The sequence below is a fragment of the Xenopus tropicalis genome, chromosome 4 (genome assembly GCF_000004195.4).
Source record: "Xenopus tropicalis strain Nigerian chromosome 4, UCB_Xtro_10.0, whole genome shotgun sequence".
NCBI lineage: Eukaryota > Metazoa > Chordata > Amphibia > Anura > Pipidae > Xenopus > Xenopus tropicalis.
In genome coordinates, this window is record NC_030680.2 from 41743703 (window position 1) to 41765394 (window position 21692).

Below are 21692 nucleotides of genomic sequence, written 5' to 3' on the forward strand. Positions count from 1 at the left end.
TTGCCTGCAATAAGATTACTTATATCTTTTTTTTTTTTAACTAAAGATTTTTATTCGTTTTTCTTTACATGTAATGTACAACAAAGAAAACAATGGGGTTAAAGATTTGAGAGAGGTGATAGAGGTAGGTGGGGGAGGGGGGGGAAAGGGAGGGGGGGGTTCCGTGCCTGGTAATAATGTCTCTTTATTGCTGAGTTGGTTCTTGCTCTTCTTTTCTTTTTCCTTTTTTGGTTAGTGAGGGGAGGTTGTTGTGGGTACAGTCCGTTGTGTGTGGTTCCATGACTTTTGTTTATTTTGGTTGTTGGGTTAAATGATGCTCATGTGTGTTTTGGTCCAAGTTCACCAGATATGATGAGTGGTCTTATCTTTGTTTGTTGTTTTCTCAGAGTGTTGTGATGCTTGTTGCTCATAGGTGAGGTTGGAGTCCGTGAGGTAGATTAAGTCTTCTTTGGTTGGAATAGTGCTTAAGATTACTTATATCTTATTTGTGATCAAGTACAAGGTACAGTACAAGGTATTACCAAAGAAAAAGGAAATCATTTTTAAAAATTTTAATTATTTAATTAAAATGGAGACTATGGGAAGATGGTTCATCTGATCCCATATCTGTACCATAAAAGAACAAACAGGAGGGACAAACAGAAATAAATGAATAGAAATATTGTAATAAATAAATCTAAAGCTTATTAATGACTTCGGGGAGGGCATTGGCAAGAAGATATTTATGTTTACAGATGATATAAAACTAAGCAGCCCAATTAATTCCAGCAAGGATGTGGTACCTTGCATCGAGACCTGGGTGGGTAACGGACAAATGAGATTCAACTTGCCACTTACAATAACTGTAACGTTATGTACCCAGGATTTAAAAATATGCCGCTTATGATTAAGGGGCTTATTTCAGGTTTCCTGAGAAAAGTTCTACTTTTTTTTCATGTTTCATATTTTTCAAGATTTACAAATGTGTTTTTGGCAGTATACGATTGTTTCGTTTTTTCTCGAAAAATTTAAGATTTTTTTTAAAAACCACAAACGTTCGAGATTTATAGAACTTTGTGTGACTTTTTTTGACTGACAAAAAGTACGCCAGGTTTGAGCTGGTAAGAACCATTGAGTTCTATAGAGGCTTAGAATAGCAGAGGAATAGAATAGTCAGTGACAGCCTGTCCTTGGCACATATTCAAGGGGAAGTTAATTATTTTTTTCTATTTCACACACATGCAAGAGGAAGTTAATTGCATCATTGTTTTCTATTTCACCCAGTTTCAAGGGGAAGTTAATCCCATCATTGTTTTCTATTTCACCCTGTTTCAAGGGGAAATTAATCCCAACATTGTTTTCTATTTCGCCCTGTTTCAAGGGGAAATTAATCCCAACATTGTTTTCTATTTCACACATTTTCAAGGGAAAGTTAATCCCATCATTGTTTTCTATTTCACCCAGTTTCAAGGGGAAATTAAACACATTATTGTTTTCCAAGAATGAGCGCCAATGTTCCAAATGGAGCAATTCCTGTTTAGGAAAAATAAAGAGGATTTATGGAAATAAACTCCCATTTAAATTGTGATAGAAAGAATCATGATTTCACACAATAAACATTATATTTTAGTTTGATGCTACCAACATTCTTGTGAAATTTAAGAAATTCAAGAATTATTGTGTTTTATTAAAAAAAATACCAAGTAGAGTTTATACAAGTTTCAAGGCTAGATAAATTCTAGTTTTAGTAAAGTTTGGCAAAGCCTTGAGAAAGACCTTGAGGTAGTTATGGCTAATACATTTAGCAAACATTTGGGAACTGGAATGACCAGCACGGTATTGCTCTGTATTTAAAGGGTCATTCTTCAGATAAGCATATTTCACTAGGGGGTACCAAACCATGAAATAGATTACTAAGTTATCTTGCAGTCATCCATGCTTGGGCAATAATGTAAGCACAGTAGAGTAAAACATTCCTGTTTACTGCCTAACATTTTGGCAAATCCAAATGAATTGGGTCTGTTATCCAGACAGAAAGCTGTATAATAAGTCATTTTCAAATTCAACATGAGGCCTAAATTTTTTTAATTAAAACTTCCATATAACTTCTGTTATAAAGGTATTTAAAAATCTCAGCTGTCAATTCTATATTTCCTGCCCCACCTTTATGCCTCAGACATACAGTCAGGACAGGCAATTACTTTCACTTATCATTCTGCACTTTCTAGATGTTACTGCACTCATCTCATCCCCCCCCCCCCCCCCTCTGTCTATAATTGTGTATCATGGGCATCAGATCCAACATTCTGGCACATACAAAAGATTTTGGGATGATGCAAAGCTTGTCTTCAGCCCAGGGTAGCAGCGAGCGTTTCCTTCTGTGTTGGCGAGCTTGCGCATGCACATCAAATTGAAAAGCCGAACTTTAACAACAAAGTCGGCTTTTCACTCTAACGCACATGCGCCGGCCCAAGGATTTTGCCGGCAGAAAAACGCACAAGAAGGAATCGCACGCTCGTAACAGGGGCACCAGCCTGGGGTACAAGGTAAGCGATTAAAGTCACTTGGGGGTGCCTAACATTTTGATAACTGACAAAGCTGCTTATTTTATGTCTGAAGTATCAGCATAATTTTACCTTGTAGCCTAAATGAGTTACTTAACAAATAGTTTCAGAACAGGCTGCTTGTTATGATAAAGAGTGCCTCTTCGCAGTCATTGTGTTCACTATGACAGGCAGTGGGATTGTTTGTATAACTGTGGAATGGTGCTAAGTAGAAGATCACTGTATAAGGAGAGGGCAGGATCTTTATAGGATTCCCTGCAGTTAATAGGTATTCATTACATATGTTTGCTGCATTCAGAAGTATATTTTTTTCCTAACCCCACTTCTGTGAGCTCATTCACTTGAAAAAGTTAAAAAAGTTTAACAATACTTTATTATTACAGCATGTCCTTTGAGAATTATTTGAATTATGGGGGATGGGGTTCATAGGTGCTGATTGTGCACAGCGTGACTCATAGGGGCTGATTTACTAACCCACGAATCCGAATGGGAAAAATTCCGATTGGAAAACGAACATTTTGCGACTTTTTCTTAGTTTTTGTGATTTTTTCGTCACCGTTACAACTTTTCGTAAATTGTCGCGACTTTTTCGTAGCCTTTACGATTTGCTCGTATCTTGTCGCGACTTTTTTGTATTGAGCGCTCGTAAACTGCGGGCAAAACTTTCAGACTTAGCATGATTTTGGAAGCCTCCCATAGGACTCAATGGCACTCTGCAGCTCCAACCTGGCCCAAGAAAAGTCACGATACTGAAGCTTGAATGAATCCGAAACTTTCGTACTCGGCGCGAAGGCTACGAAAAAGTCGCGACAATTCGCGCAAGTCGTAGCGCTACGAAAAAGTCGCGACATTTTGCTAAACAGTCACAGCAGCTACGAAAAAGTCGCGACAATTTACGAAAAAATCGCAAAATACCGATCATTACGACAAAAACACATTCGGACGCCTTCGGACTGTTTGTGGATTAGTAAATCAGCCCCATAGTTTTTTAGGTGAGGCTCTGATTTCATCAGCTGCAAAATACTGCCACCATGCAGGAGAAATATAGGCAGAAAATAACTCATTTCTGGAGGACAAACTGGCTACAATAAGGCATTTACATACCCAAGAGACAGCAGACCATAAAGGTACACTTTAAATAGGGAGTTGGAATGCCAACTTTTTTAAAATTGTTTTTTACTGGCCGGTATCATAAGTATTGTGAGGTAAGGTATTGGGCAGTGACACAAAGGGGCGGGGTAATTATGAATGCTGATGGAGCAATGACTAGATGAAAGTGTGGATGCCAGATAATACAACAATATGCTGAGAAAAAAAGGTAAGATTCTGCTGGATGGGTGGGCCAGGGGCTCAACCTAATTTGCTGGCAACTACCTTGATGGTAAATTCGTAATACTGGCCCTTGCCTTAGCAGGTGTTTTACCTCTTTGTATTTTTATTTTGTTCATGTTTCACTTTGAACGATAATTAGGAGTTCTGTCTATAGCCTTGCCATGGTAGTTCTGTCTATAGCTTTGCCATGCACAAGAGCACACAATGTATGCACATTTCTTTGTTCTGGCCTTTATGGCAACAGAAATGTAATTCTGTTAAAATTCCAGACCACATAATGAACCGGCACTGTTTTATGTATTGTTTTTAATAAGATAAGTATGTTACTTTTACAGCTGGCTTGTATAGAAATTTGACTCTTATAAGCATGTTATCTAGTTCCATTCACAAGATTATGTGGGCAAAGCCGACAGTTCACTGAAGTTTTGAATTATAATTATTTCTAACTTGCTGCAGAATTACCTTTCTCACTTCTGCAATGCCGGTGGAACCTGCTGCAAGGTCAGACTGTGACTGTGATGAGACTTTACTCCAGCCTTCTGCTCATAAAAAGCCCATTACCTTAAGGTGACTACCACTATACTGTATACTGTAACAATATGAAAGTAACTGAGGCAGCATTTTGTTCATAAACACCAACTGCAGATCTCTCTTTTCAAGAACATTTTATTTTGCTTTCCACATAACAGACCAATCCATACAGATCTTTTTCAGTAATCATATATTGATTTTCCTGGAGTATAACTCCATTTGGAGCTTTTAATCTTGAGCTACAGAAGGCCATCAAGGTACAGTAGCTACCACCTACCCCAGGGGGAGTTTATGATTTATTATAAGAGCTAGTTTAGGGGTTGTGAAGAGCAAATTAACATTTCCACTGCAATGAAATATAGCAGTATTTTAAAATGCCAGGCATAGTGCATGTGAGTGTTGAAACCAGTGGTACTAAGATATGCAAATATATATAAACCAAATTCCCTATGAAAAACAAGGTGGGAGCAGTTACTTCCTCACCTGTTCTATTTATAACATAAATTTAGTTTTCTCTTTAAAAATGTACAAAACACAGATAAAAAGCATACATACTTAAAAAATATTAATATATATAGTTTGCCGGAAATGTATTTAGATTCTTAACCAAGCCAATTCATGAAATACTATGTCCTTTTTTTAAAATTATATTCTTTGTAAAATGTTTTTATTTTCAATACTGAACTGATTTTTTTTAACACATGTTTTATGTTAAAATAAAAGATCACCTTTTAGTAGGACAGTAATTAACAGAATTCCAAAATAACACTGGAAAGGCTTAAAAGCAAATAAGTGAATGTTCTAGAATGTCTGAGTTAAAGCCCTTTTTCCAGTTCACTTGGATATCTGTGACATTATGTAAAAAGGAACCCAAGCTTCAATAATAGACAGAGGTAACACTTATGACCTTCATATCAATCTGCAGTTGGTGGAGTTGTGCCAACCATTATTCTATCATTGGTAATTATGAGTACTATTGGGTATATTTGAACCCATACATCTATAACAACTGATTACAGTTGTAATCCATGTATTTCCAAGTCATCTAATGAGTAGTCTTTTCACTCATGCTGTTATTTTGAAAACTGCCCACTCATCAAAAACTTTAAAGCTTAAAAAAAAAAAATACTTTACCGCTTTTGGAAAAAAGACTAGTTTGCCATCTTTCTTACCCCATTTTTAATTACACTTGACACCATAGAGAAACATCTCATATAAATCTGTAATGTGCTCTGATGAGAAACTACACGGTTGGAAGACCATGTAATTTCTCCCCAATTAATTAAAGTTCACTGAGTGTTTTCAGCAGCCAGATGCCACTGTCTGGCTGCAATAACACTGCTGTCAAAGGTAAAAAATTAAGATCCCAGCCACAAGAAAGCAGTTAAATAAAGAAACCAGATGCCAGGATATTTCTGATGCTACACCATGCGCTGAGGCTTTGGAGTGCTAGTGTTTAACATGATGTTCTATTACAGTATGTTGCATTTTAGTTACTGACCACCCCCAACAAAAGCAGATTAGTGTAATAACATGTTTCAGAGATATCCAGCCTAAAACTCACGGGATGTAAGCGAGCATCGTTTGGTTAGAGATTCTGCCTGATTATCATTCTAAATGAAATAATTAGTACTGCCACTTATTAGCATGTAGTGTACCACATTTTATATAGCTGTAAACAGATTGCTTATTGGTCCTACTCACAGCTCACAAAACTGGTGCTGTTTAAATCAGAAGATGAAGGGACCGCCCATTTTATTATAGTGAGATTTGTTGTTCATGGGTATTACAATTTTTTCTGCAATTTTTCACCAAATTATTCAAACATAATTACAGAGTCATACATGCAGTGGTCAAGAGCATGTGTTAAAAGAAAGAAAACTTTATTTAGACAAAATAAATGTAACCAAAAACAGTGGCTTAAAACAACTGCATAAGAGTTAACACAGGTAAGTCGCAAAAATACAGTTGCTGTCCATTTACTCAGTTCATCCTTTTGGGGCTTTAATAGTTTTCTTTATACAGAGAGAGATATCTGTGTAAACAGTTAGCCTACATATCAGCTCTGTCGAGGTACGGCTCTAACAAAATGCAGATCTACAGAGCCAGGGTCTTAATCCTAACAACAAGGTCCTACCCTCCACACCTTCTATGCTGAAAATGACATTTTTTTTTAAAGTGACAATAATAGAAGCTGCACACACTAGTGATGCAGGTACTTAAATCACCTACTCAGCCATAAATCATCTCAATGGTTGAGGGAGTGTCCATTTCCTTTCTTTCAAGTGGGTTAAGCTCCTGCACCACTAATATCTGTTGCGCTCATGTTATTGTTGTTTTGTAGTTGAGAAATGGCCATGTGTGCAGGGAGCTGCACCATGAGAATTTGTGATATATACAAGAAGTGATGGGTAGTGGCTTTTTCTCTTTGTTAAATGGTAACTTTCATAAGAATATGCTTCATCGCATGCAAAATGGAAACTTTGCAAATATAATCAGCTGAAAATCCTGTACCATTTCTGAAATAATGGTACACTTTAGTGTCCCTCTTTAGCATATGTCTTCCTGCATGCAGCTTTTTGTTAGATTTGGTTATTTTAAAAGACAACCAGCTCTAATATATTGTCTAGGCAAAGGGAGCACACACCATTTATGTATTTGACCTAACTGTTCATCAAAATCTGAGAACTCCTGCATTTAGAGAGACAGAATGCTGAGAGTGAAGATTAAAGTTACTATTTTAGAAATGGGACAGAATTTTAATTGATAGCATTGAGTAAATAAGTTCTTTTCCATTTCAAGGATGTTTATATTAAATTAACATTTTCGCAAGAATTCCTATCAATAAAATCATCTTCCCCAGCCCAATACCAAATTTAAAAAAATAAAGAATAAAAAGTAAAAATATTCTTAATATAAGAGCTAGATAATATTGGACTTTGTGGTAGACAGATTTCTATGTTAAAATCCTCTTGACTTACACTTGACCATATCATCTTTGTGGGAGCTTTGGCTTTGGAAGTTTGGGAATGCAGTTCACTTTAGCAATTGTGTTCAAGCAATTGGGCGCACTCCTCAATATTCCTCTGTATGTAAAAAAAAATACTTTAGTAGGTTTACCACATACTGGCTGACCCTTTCTAGAGTTGCAATATCTGATAAATGTGTTAAGTTTTCATCCATATGCATAACCTTGTATTTACTAATTAATGTTGAACATTATTTGCCAGTTGGTTCCCTAGTTCTCCAGTTCCAAGTCTCTCTGAAAATTGAAATATTCTGAATAAACTCTATTTTATTGTATAATTCAGTATCTTTAGCAAACAAGTACCAACCTCAAGGTAATTTATAAACAAGTGAAAAAGCAATTAAACAAGGACAGACTTCTGAGGCACTCTTAATAACAACACAGGTCAAATTAGAAAATGTTCCATTTATCAACATTTCTCCATCTCTCATCTAGCTTTCTGCACAAGTACAAAAATATGTTGAGGCCACTACTTTAATTTAATTAGTAACCTTTTGTGCTATAGTGTATCAAACATTTTAGTAAAATCTTAGTAATTCATGTCCACAGCAACCCCAAGGTCTAGGTTTCTGTTCACCTCCTCATAAAAGACAATTAGATTTGTCTGGCAAGATCTATTGTGCACAAAACCAAGCTGGCACATACATACAGTTCTGTCATTTAAATTGTATTCCAGTGTCTTTATATCCCTCTCCACACAGATGTCAAACTAGCAGACTTACAGTATAAAGGATTGTTTTTGATTTCTGAGGTAGAGTTCAACATGCAAAACATAGGTAAAATGCACTGCCTACTGCCATTCCAGAACTGATGCTGGTCTTTACGTTCCATTTCAGAGCACACAGGCCATTTGGCTGCCCCTATTAATCTATATTTATTGCCTGTCTCTGGCAGGGTATATTCATAAGGGGGGAAGGGGTAGGCACATAGGTGCTCACCCCCTCCAACACCCACCTTCCCACCTTTCCCCTAACTTGCACGTCATTTAGATGCCATTGTTTAGATTTAAAAATTTAAGATAGTATTGGACTTTTGTCTTCCTTATTTTCAATAGGGGCCAGTTATCGCTAAGCCACCATTTCATTTCACATGGTATAACTCAACCGTTAAGTGGTTTCAACCTCGGGTAGTGAACATATTTTCCAGCTTAGACAACCAATCTGCCTTAGTCAGGAATTGTATTATCATGTTCCACGAGTTTAAAGAGTGCCCTTCAGGCTTTACTGTTAATGATTATGTCATTAATATATTCTGCTGTTTAGGTACAAGAGTCTCTGGAGCGGTTACTGATTTGTTATATTATGCTGTTCAGTGTACACTGCACCATAGTCAATCATGATGGGGTAGCTAAAGTCATTTTTGAATGAAGATGTTGATCCATTGTTAGCACATAGAAAACATCATGGATATGGGCTTCTATTTAAGGTCTGCTCAAAACAACATGTTTTCCAAAAAATGGGGTTGGTTTCAATTTCTACTAAACATCTTAATCGCCTAGTCAAAGCATTTTGTTAACCTGCTATTGCATCAAAGCGTGACAATCTTAACAATAGTCCAATCTCATGTTCAACAATAAGGGAAGTAAAACCAAAAACTGAGAGAATTTCATGTACAGTTAAATAAAATGCACTTACACAGTTCTTTTAAAATTGTGCATTTGCACGAGAGGCTTTAATATTACTTACACAAATAAAGTCAATAAATGCCTTGGTGGCAGTGAAGACAACATTCTGTGGAGCATTACAGACAAGTTAATTAACATTGGTTTTAGTACTGAGCTAGTGATCAGTAAAGGTCAAATGTCATCCATCACTCCTTTAACATCAATAGGATAAAAAGTAGAATTTCTAAAAGTAGAATTTGTTGTAGCCATGAAATATGCAGTTGCTGGAAAAAACTGCTGTAATATATAATTGTCTATAATTATTTTTTCACATTTCAGTGTTACCAGCTCTTTAGCCCTCACTAGCCCTTTAGACTTATTTTTCTGGTAGTTCTGAAACAAATTAGTTTTAGTAATTGTTCAGGCAACCTGTAAAGGCAGCAGTGTATTTTTGCCCCAGTTATATATATATATATATATATATATATATATATATATATATATATATATATATATACATACATACATTCACCTACATACATTCATAACATTACTGGTCTATTGACTGAACATTTCAAACTTAACTTGTGCAAAAATATACTGCTGCCAAATATCTTATTTTATATGAGAGAGGTCTTCATTGTAAACTTCTGTACAGAATCGTGAATGCTATTTGATATTATTTTCCTTTACCGTGTAAGGCCTGTGTGTGTATTTTCTGTCAGCTGAAAAATGCAGATTTGACCCAAAACGTTCAGCTAATTAAAGTAAATGACAGGCTGGATTGCCAGAGTCCGGTGCTTCTCTGCTGACTGCCCTATGTACCATTGGCTCGAGAACTAAAACCTGTTTTTCTACTCAGCTTATCTGTTATATTTTCACCATATATCTATATAGCAATGGTTCTTTGTTATTTCTTGCACTAAACAAAGCTAAAAATTACATTGAAAGCTTTTTGTCTCACTTTTTTTTTTATTTCCCAGATGAGGAAGTTACAAGAAACTTGGGGATAATTAGAAGTTACTTAATCAAATTTCTAGTCCCCAGATAAATCCTTTGTTTATTGAACACTGCCTGAAAGACTGCAGCAGTAAAAAGGGTTTGGTTATATAGAGTTCATTATTTCTAGTTAAACAAATTACCCTGAGTAATAGGGGATGGAGAGGGGAGGTAAAAACAAAACCATTTTCCGATGATGTTTTATAATAGAAAAAAAATAGGTTAATGTGGATTTTTTTAAGTAGAAGAAAAGAATTGGAATGCATTTTCAAAGCAAGTCCTATGTATTAACCTATACACAAAGCTACATATAGAGTAGACATACTGTATGCTGCTCCTTTAACATTGTTGTTTGTTAGAGCTGATATTAGAGGTGTTGATCATGAGCACTCTGTCTAGGGAATGTATCAAGCCTTTTCTGTGTGTTACTGTTGTTGCCTGCTGTGGCTCTCCTATTTATCACAGAACCTGTGGTTATGGGACTTTTTTCTAGCCAGGAAATATTTTGTGTTTTTTCCTGTTGGTACTGAGCTTTTTCCTGGCCTGTTCACTTGAAAAAAGATTTTAAAGCTCTAGCACAAAATCTATCATTGAACTTGACTTGCACCAGTAGTGGTGGTGTCTAGTTGATGTTAAAGTTGACTGTGGATATCACTTTGCAAAAGATTGGCATAAGTATCTCTGAGAACATGTTTGGTCAATGTTTGCCCCAGATACCACAGGCTTACATGAGAGAGCAGGTAGCCTATGTATCACAGGTAACCTGTGTGTACAGACTCTACTATACTGGGCTCCTTTTAATACACTTGCTTACAGATGAGATGGAGATTCACTACAATATTCTAGCTTATGGACATTCAGAGGACTATGTTTAATACAACTATTAATGACATTGTACCCTTGTAAAACATTTTGATCACGAATAATAGATAGGTAAAGTATACCTTGGGGTGTGTCTTGCTTCCTGAAACAGTGGTTAAACTTAAGTATCAGTGGGTATGATTTAGATTTAACAAAAGGCCTATTAGGCTCAAACTAAGTTGTGGTAAATAAATTGCAGTGAATTTGCAGGTAGTTTTGCGTTATAGCCTTTCTTGTTCCTTTTAACGGTTTTCCATATTGGAATGGCACCTGTGGTGGAGGTGTGATACAAGTACAGGCTTACAGTCATCTCTTTGGTGTTTGGTCAAACTTTTTTTAGCCTAGATATCTGCTCTCATAACCTGATTTAGCAATTAGCAAATTGTCTGTCTACATGCACAGTATCTCTGCATTTATTTGAAATGGATAGGTTAATAGGATAATAAAAACAATGTATACTCTCTGGTACAAGAACACTACAATGAGCATTATGAAGCAACATACATATAGACCTCCCCCTTATAATTGCATTTGTTGCCTATAAGTGCTATCTTTTTAGGCTACTTAAAACATTTCATTCAAAACACCCAAAATGCCTTGTGTGGCATTACCATATGTACTAGTAGTAGTTTACTTGGAAGAATTGAACTTGATGGACTCTATATGTAATTATGTAGTAGTGTGTAGAAGAACTGCATTAGCACTCTGTTATACGGTGTGTAATGGCCTAGGTAAATAGAGGCTTAATTATTATGATGGCATGATAATTAATTTACAGTCTCTTGTTCAGTCTCCTCTCTATTAAAAAGCAACATTGAGAAAGAAAGTACAGATACCCTATGCAATGAAAGATCTGTAGCCTGTACGTTCTCATAAACCTACAGGAAAAAAGTGGTGGCAGGTCTGGTATGTCTTTTAACATAATTTTTTTATTATACTTATTTGAAAATGTGAAAAATTCACAGAAGCTCAATAGTTTTTATAATTTGATCCTTATATTCAGATCCTGAGTGGTATCATTGAGCAGAGATTACGTATCTTTTTGTACTACAAGAAAGACATTTATTAACTCGTTTAGAACCAGACACCCTAATGCATCACTGCCCTTGAAATGTGTTATATAAATGCCATCAATAATCCTCCCCAATTCCTGTTCTTTGTTCTATGGACACTTTTTGGCATTCTGTTATTTGTTGTAATTATCCCATTTCCCAACTGATAGACGTGATTAAGTCTATTTAGGGCCGTGTAATGGGTTTTCTGGCTGGCTGAGTACAGGCTAATAAGAACTCCCTCCGTGTCTTTGCTGACAGCTGCCACGAATACTGGCTCACAGCTTCCACCACATAGTTTTCAGGCTAGACTTTCAGCAATACATTCTTTCTCTCTCTGGGCTAAACACCATGTGCTTACTCAGAATATTATATAAAAGAAATATGGTAAGGCTTTAAATTCATAAGGACATAATATATTGTATTTAGTCATTTATATAAAGCTCCAAATCACATGGTCAGCATGAGGGGTGCATTGCTTACTATTGGATCGCCATTAGTGAATCTGCCCCTGAGTGTTTAGGAAAAGCAGGAGGGCTATACAGCTGGGTCCACTATATAAACTTCAGCATAATTTAGTTAAAGTTCCATTCTTTCACTATTTTCATTAAATGTGGTATAAACGATGTGGCATAGAGGGCTGCGATGAAATCTGTGCTCTCCATGTCGGGTTTACCCCTATATATAATAAAATACACTATGGGGTTATTTATCAATGCATGTTTTTTTTTTCTTTTTTCATGATTCACATGTTTTTGTGGTAATAACCATGAATTTGATCTTTAGCCATTTCGACGCATAGTAAATTGCAAGTCTGGGACTTTTAGCACTGTAAAATCTGAATCGGGAAAGAAAAATCAGAAAGCTAGTAAATGGCCCCCTTAGTCTCTTGTTACATAATTACATTTTTCTTTGCAACCCTGACATAGCTTTGAAGGATAACAAATAAAATGTTTAATGCTGCTTTAAACATTTTTCATACCCAAATTTAAAGGGCGGTGCTAAGGAGCAGGGTTGTCAGATCATCCCTTTAAACCAGACAGCAATGTCAAACATTAGTTTGTGGTTTTCCAAACCTTAAGACATTCAAAAGTTATTGTAGCATTCCTTTAATCAATAATAACAAGTGCAGCAACAAAAAGAAAAAAATATATACTTATGGAGCTTCTAAAGATAGGAATAGAATTTCTGCTGGTGAAAGGATATTTCAGTTTAGCCCTGCTTTATTCCTTTATTCCTGCTCCTTATTCCTGAGTACCAGATTTAATAAAAAGTTGGGGAATTTAGACTGCGGCCTGATAAATAAAATATCTTTTACACACACCTGTGTTTTGAAACTGCATATTACAAAGCCAAAAAGACTGTAGATTGCGCCGATTATTTTTTGATTGTGATATAAAAAAGTATATATATACATTTTGCCTTTACAGTTTTTGTCCTGATAACCACATTATATGTATATCTAGATATATATGTCTACTGCAAAGCCATAATAAACAGCAGGTTTTAGATATTGTGAAAACAAAACAGTGATTAAGAAAAAAACTATTGCAATTTTAATTCTTTCCCCACAAATTGCGGAAAAATTCAAACTTAAATGTTAAAGGAAAAGTAACCCTAAATATTTTCAAGTAAAAAATCTATTCTACCCTGCTCCAATAATTGCCCTATCCTGCACAAAGTTTATTATTTTGAAAGCTTTATTAGAAAACACCTTCGACAACTTTGCTTTCCATCATTTCAAATACAGCGATACAGCGATATTCCCTCTGCACAATCCACAATGTGACGATCAACATCTCCTCCTAGCCTTCCTTCTATACAGGAAAACAATTGACTTCTGGTTTTGGAGTTGGGCAAGGAGGAGATGTTGATCGTCACATAGTGGATTCTGCCCTGCATCGCCGTATCGCCATATTTGAAATGACCGGAAGCAACGTTTTCTAAGGTATTTTCTAATAAAGCAGAAAAAATAATTAACTGTGTGCAGGATAGGGCAATTATTGGAGAGGGTAGAATAGATTTTTTACTTTAATTTAGTGTTACTTTTCCTTTAATAAATCATCCCCCTAATGTGCCTTTGTAGTGCTCATCAGATGCCTCTAGGAGCAGTACAGTAATGCTGGCATAGCTTTGTTTTTGATTCTCAATTTAGGTCTTTGCTCCTGGTATACTTGGAACATTTGCATAGCAATTGGATTTGCACTGAACTTATATATAATGTGTGCGCTGTGATTGGTCGCATCTCCTGTTAAGTTTAGAATGTCCTACAGAATCTCATTGGCACATAAACCGTGTGTATATATGCATTTTTTCCTTTTAATTAAGCATTAAAAAAAGGAGAACTAAACCCTAATAATGAATATGTTTATATTTTTTATACTGAACTTAATGCACAAGACTAAACGTTCAGTGTCCTTATAACAGTAATGATTCGGGCCTTCAGTGTTGTCACAGGAGCTTCCCATCTTCGGTATTCTTCTTCAGTATCAGACTTCCTCTCTCAGTAAAAATCCTTCATTCCCTGGCAGAGTCTGTGCAGCTCTCTCCCTCTCCCTTCTCCTGCTCCCCCTCGCATAAGAATACAGAAGAATTCACCCCCTCTCCCATCAGAATGCGTGATCCATGCTACCAGCCTCTAGAGCTGCAACATGGAAGCTACAGGGAGACCAAGCTAAAATGGCAGCTGCTATCTTAAAGGACAAGGAAAGTCAAAATCTATTAAGCACACTTTTAAATAGTACTACTATTGCTGTGTAAAAATGCTATATATCTGGCTTGCCTAATGAAAGATTAACAGAGATACTATTACTACAAACTACATACTTGTTTCAGTGAACGGCGCCGCCATCTTTAAAAAGGGATGCCCATACCCTTTCCCTCATCGTCTCTACTGCGCATGTGTCCCCAACATCCTGCGACTTTGACCAGCTCAAAAACCAACTGCCCCCCCCTACTCCCCGCACCTGCCGGCACCCACCCACCCAGTGTGCAGAGCCACCAGCACCCCCCCCCCCGTCCAAACCGTTTGCACTGCCCGCTCCCCCCTCCCCCCACCAGCACCCCCCGCTTCCTGGTAAAAATACAAATGTGCTGCCATATCTTAGGCTGACAAGATTAAATTTAGACAACAGTTTGCACTGCCCGCTTCCCCCTCCCCCCACCAGCACTCGCCTGTCCTGCTGCTTCCACTTGAAATGGCCTGGATCGCCACTGAACATGCCATTTATATAGGGCGTCGCCATGGCAACCAGACGCTTGCCGGTCTATCTCGGAAGGGAAGCGCGCCTGCTTGTGCTGCTGAAGAGGGACATGTGCGCATGCGCTGCCAACAGTCCTGGTCACCAAGTGCAGGAGCGAGGCATTATGGGAATCCTCTTTACCCAGCTCAGCGTTTTTCTTTCTTGTTTGGCTTCTGATCATCTGAGCAATCGCAATTTGGGGAGACTTAAGGGCACTATTGAGACAACTGAAGGTAAGCCTGCAGTTTGAGATGAACTCTTTGGTAGCCTTTTCTTCTCCTTTAAACAAACGGAGGGAGTTTCTAGGGGTTTTTTACTTATGTATGGTAAAGCTTTCTGCAGAATAAATATAGCGTTCTAGATTGCACTATATAAAATATAAAAGAAGTGTACTTTGCCAGTAAATTTGTTAGTCCATCCACCCCAGGGCACTTCCAATCCATCCCAGTCTCCCCTTCTAACAGACTTACTCATCAATTACCCTTCTGATTTGACCATCAACATCACAACTCCAGCCCTTTATGCCACAGCCTCACCCTTTAATATCATGACTCCACCCCCTTTCATCACAGCCCTGCCCTTTCGCTAACCCCTCCCAGGCAGTATTATATGTGGAAACAGGTGGCAACTCTACTTATATTTTTCCTGCAGAATAACAAAAATATGCAAAGGGTCAAAGGGTGTTGTGGGAACATAAAAATGTGAGTAAAGTATAAATTGTAGTGTGGCTGATCTAGCTGGACAGTTATACTATAAACAAAAGAGAGGATTGACCAATGCCCATTCCATGTTCCTCTGCTTTTATAGTAATTGAGTACCTGTGCAAATGCAAGCATTTTTAAAAACTGGGGATTTTGTGATAATACCATTTTTTTTAAACTTAGATCATAGATCATCCCACCTGTAGTTTGCAGAGTTTGTCTTTGCTATGTATAGTAACTGCAACAACAGTTTAGAAAAAAATAATGTCTATCCTATATTCCACACAAGATGACAGAAAAGCAATAGCTGCCTAAGGCCACACAGACTGCATGGCAAGCAGCACTTGGCCTATCGTGAGTAAAATATAATATAACTATATGTTATAACAATTATTAAAAATGTGAAATGCTTCATGCACTTTGTGCTGCTGACAGTTTATTTTGTTAAATATCCTTTTAGGGTTTAAAAGGATTCATACAAAAATGGCCCAAGCTTAGGGAATAGAGATGTTGGATGAGCCTAATGACCCAGATCTGCCAGCATGTGCATGGTTCCTTTGGCAAAGATTGTCTGACTCTCAGTTCCATTGGACCCATCCCCAAAGTTTATGTTTTGCATACAGCATGTCTTGGCTGCTTTTGAGATAATTAGTTTTGATGTCAGAAATATCCTTGTCACCTGCAATGTTTTTGTCCTCGGCTGTGCTAGTAAAACCAGCTCTTTATTCATTGTCAGCCAGCCTGGCAGCTATGTTGACAGTTATAAAGTTAATTACATGTGCTAACGAGCATTAGGGATTGGAAGGACATGGCATTTTGAACATTTAAAAGGATAATTAGGCTATTTTCTTTGTTTATTTGTTTGTTTTTGTGTGCTGGCCCACTGCACACATAAGCATAGCACTTGTATATTCAGTGTTCCTGATATCCAGCTTAGGTGTCAAGCAAGATCCTTTGTTGTCATTGTATCACACGATTGAGCCAATGCAAACAATACGTACACATTTTTACCCCTGCAGGCTATTGTTTAACATACAAAATATACACATTTCTGGTAACAATTTTCCTGAAAAACTGTTATTAAAAAAATATATATTTTATTTGTATACATAAAAATTACAATAAAATACAATAAAAATACAAAAAATACCTATATTATATACTGTATATATTTTTTGTAGTAGTAGTATGTGTGTAAGTGGACTACTGAACATAAAATGTGTATGTTGTGTCTAAAAGTCTCACTAATATCCATTGGCAGAGCTATTTAACAGTTGCTAGAAGCAAAATCTGACTCTGTCAAACTGTGTTTAGAAGAAATAATTTCATTGGTTTGGTTAATTTAATTTGCAAATGTTAAAAATGCATACCTCCTGCTATACCTGCACCTAGATAAATTGTTTCTCAAACTTACTTAAATAAGTGGGCTTTTGGCAGAGAGCCCAGAAACTTTAACAAGCTACACCTGCATTATGATATAATTGTATAAGCTACACAGGTCTCTTGGGGGAACTGAGACTTGCAACTTAAAGGGCAATTTCACCTGCATTAGCAAAACTGTACATGCAACGTACAACACATAAAATGATGTGGTTGCAAAATGGGCGTGGTCAAAATAATTTCGCTGCACTATGTGCGCCACTTTTTTTTGTCCCTCTTTCCATTTTTCAAATGTATGAGGTAAATGTGTGAGGTATGAAAATGCACAAACCAAAGTCCAAGCATTTAATGCAAAACTACATGGAACTACATGCTATGCAGCAAGATATTATTATTATTATTATTAACATTTATTTATAAAGTGCCAACATATTTGCAGTGCTGTACAATGAGTGGGTTTATGCACTGGACATACAGAGTAACATATAAAGCAATCAGTAAGTGATAAAAGAGGTGAAGAGAGCCCTACCCAAAAGAGCTTACAATCTCAAGGTAGCTTTTAGGCCCTGTTGTATGGCATAGACAGTCATTATTTGTTGGGTCTGTGTATTGGGTCTGATTTCAGTATAGCCCAGCAGAAGCCTTTTTTCACAAGCCTATCATACCAAGTATTTAAATTTCCACCCATTATGTAGGGCTTAAGTCTAACAATCTGAAAGTATTTACATTTAGCATTATAACAGTTCGCTGCGTGAATGAAACATCAAAAGGCTCCAGTTGCAGTACTTTGCATCTCCTCTGTTGTTAAGGATTACAGACATCTGCACATGTACGCAGCCAATGTGGCAAGGAATGAAAAATAACACTTTTGTGTCAGACCTTTGGTTGCACAGCAGCACAATGCACTGTAAGTCATTCTAGTGCAGAAACAAGAGTTAAACAACAGCTTGCGGACCATGATTTTTTAAAATCTCGCCAAGAGATAAATTTAATGCTTTTTAAATTAACAACCAGTCCCTATCACTTTGCACAGATGCCCATAGACATAAGTAAGGTTCTTCAGCAGAGGTAAATATCCCTAAGAGCTACTTGTGTTCAGTGTCCCATGTATTAATCTGTATATAGAGCAGTGGAATGCAGAGATATTATACATCAATATTCCACTTGAGTTTGTAAAAAGTACATTATCCACTGATTTAGCGTAAAAATATTTGCCGAATAGCATTTAAATATGATCATTTTACTACTAGGAACTTGATTATAGTAAATGTATTTATTTTGTCACTCCCTATTAGCCTATGGATAATATATTCACATTTTTGTTTAGAAAATGTTTAAAAAAATATTAGGGAAATCTACAAAACAGTAGACATGTATTTTTCTTAAAGGGGCAGCATACCCACCTTTTTTATCATTAGTTCAGTAAATGATGTTTTTGCTGAACATACTTTTGCCTTTTGTTAATATCTATCAGTTTTGTTATCTTGTACCAAACAGGGAACACCTGAAATTACACATTATACTTATGGTTCATACCAGCACAATTAAAGGAGAAAGAAAGGCTGATTGTTGTGTTCACACTGATAAAGAGTTAATCTCGAGCTGCAGGCACACCTTTAGTTCTCTAAATAGTGCCCTTAAGTCTCCCCATATTTCGCCTGTTCAGATGTTTAGAAGCCTCATAGGAAAAAGAAACCCTGAGCTCTGTAAAAAAAAATTCCCATAATGCCATGCTCCTGCACCAAGACCCCTGTACATGCGCAGTTTGTAAGACTATGAGGAAGCTTCCTGCTGATTGGCTCAGATCACACATTCCTAAGGGGGGGAGGGGGGAGCAGGTGAGGGGAGAGAAGAGAGAGCTGGCACAGGAAAAAAAGGTTACAGGAAATCCTGTTTCTTTTTATAGAGGACTCAGTGCAGCGTTTCTGTGAGTGCTTATGGCTGACCTTTCTGATAAAGCTTACTTAGTTTTTTTTTCCTTCTCCTTTAAAACAAATATCCACTCCACTGTGAAATACTCTGTATAAAAAAAAACACTCCTTCACACAGTTGCAGCATTTATTAGGGTTTGTTACAAGGAGCAGCTTATAAGGTATAGGATCCTTTAGTCAGAAACCCATTATCCAGAAAGCCCTAAATTACAGATGACTTTGCAGGTGACTATTTGTTTTAATTGTGCTTTATTTATTGTACTAATGCTGAAAAAGAGGGGTATACTGCCCCCCTTTTAATATCAAATTGCATGTCCATCTGCATCCCTTACTGTTCTATAAACTTAGCAGCACTGTTCGCTATACTTTTGGAATGAATAAAATAGAAAATTCATGGATCCTAAAACTGTCTTTTAACACCAGTTCTTAGAATTAAAAAAATAAATATTTGATAATGTTTCCTGCTTCTGCGATGCTGCAATTCGAATATAGTGATCTGCAAATTTTCCTTGAAATTTTCCTTGAATGGTCCATGAATTGGTGTAATGTATCATGTTATGCTGCCTATTTTTTAAAGTGGTAGTTCTTATGAGGTTCGAGCTGCTCGAGAAAGGTGCTTAAGTAGTTAGAATATGTTTAATGGTATTATATAAAGCTTATACATTTTATACAATCCTTTGCCGCAATTGTTTATCATTTGCATCAGTTAGTACCTGCCCCAGGGTTCCCTATTGCATTCATGCAACATACAGTAGGGTCAATTTCATTAGCCACCAATTAACCTGCAACAAAGTTTATTCGCTGCTAAGCGAATTATCCTACACCTCCTTAAATTTTAGTTTAAAAATACATGACATTTAGGCCATGCTCTGACCACGCCCAGTTACAGTTTTTAAAATTAACTTCAAAATTAAAAACTGATGGGTATTTATTAAAACTGTGTTTGTGATGCAGTCTGTGTGTGAGCACAGAAGAAAAGGTCATGGCATGGTTGATTTATTTTAAAATATGCATGCTGCTTTAAACTTGTCATAAATTACCTTAACACTCATATTAAATAGTGATTGATTGTTTAGGACCAGTTTACTAGTTGAGCAGCATGCTTCTATTGACCTGCTCCTCTCCTCCACTGGCACAGATGCAGCAGTAACTCATGCTATTGATCCTAAGGCATTGATCACATGCATTTGGTGACCCAGGGAGCAGAAGCACATGTAAGCACTGATTTCTGCTACCCTCTTCCAGGGCAGTAAACCAATGAGATGTATGAGTGTCAGGTTGTGTACCCTTATTAACCCTCCTGGGTTTGTTGCCATGTTGTGCTGCTGGCAAGGAAGCATTTAGAATAGCTCTTTCCTATAGAGAGAGCATAATGGGATGCTGCTTGTCAAAGCAACCTGATGTGTGATCCTGAGAAAGAAATTAATCATAGGGGCTGCTCATTTATTTCTGAAGTAGGTAATGACAAGCTATTACCATGTCACTGGCCTGAGGCTTGCATTTATGCCCTTGTGCCCAAATCTAAAATGGCAGTTTACACACTATGCACCAGCTATAGTGTATTATTACATTATTGTGTAACATCTTTAAAGATGATCTTAATATCTTGTTTTATAGTCTGTATGAAATTATATATTTCACTTTGAAAAGAAGAACTGTTACTAAGTTATCATTTATAAATACAATTGTTATCATCAGAACAATTAATAATGCTATTCTAGTAACCAGGTGTCACATAGATATTGTTTTCTCACTGTATTTAAAGATATACTGACACCTGAAATTAAATATATCATTTTTTTTTTATTTTTTATTGCCATAAAAGTATTTATCCAATGTGTTTAAATTAACCAGCTGATTCATCATGTTCCTTTATGAGGGAGCTGCCATATTTGTGCAGCAGGAGGCCGTTAGCATTAGAAGCTGTAACTGACAGGTTGAGAAGGGAAAGTCAGGCTGGCAAAACAGTCAGGTTTAGGAACTTCAAGTAACAATTACTTACAAAAGCAGCCCTATCCGTAAAAAATTATCAACATGACCTATAGGTAACTTTTAATGTACATTCATATTTTGAAAACTATTTTTTTTTTGCTATCACATTATTTATCACTTTAATATACACTTGCATTTAGTTTCACAAAACAGTTAAGTGAAAACTTAAATAACAGGTAAAATAACAGTTTAATGGTAGCAAAATGTACAGTTCTGGTGTAAATAAAATAACATAAAAGGAAACATCTCTGAAGTTAATCAAAATACAAATCTCACCAAATATCACCAAGTTTGATCCTGTAATGGATTTTCCTGCCGAAATCAGAAATGGTGATGGACTGTGTGAAATCAAGAGTATGGAGAAACACACAACTTTTGAAATATCACTTTTATTTTAGACCAGTTTTTACGCCTTTGTATTGATTTAAACCTTTTCACTCACAAATAACCCTCTTAGTGGTTTCCCATAATTCCAGTGGCTCTGCCAGCAATCCAAC

General features: G+C 36.6%; 1 protein-coding gene across 4 annotated transcripts in view; it reads left to right on the forward strand.

The window, feature by feature from the left end:
- The window catches only part of fto (FTO alpha-ketoglutarate dependent dioxygenase), a 175939-nt gene that overhangs the window by 135081 nt on the left and 19166 nt on the right, over positions 1–21692 (forward strand). For 2 of the 4 annotated variants that reach the window (XM_018093066.2, XM_018093068.2), the window contains one exon: positions 4332–4442. In XM_018093066.2, coding sequence (XP_017948555.1) covers positions 4332–4442 — 111 coding nt within the window. 4 annotated transcript variants of the gene reach the window in all.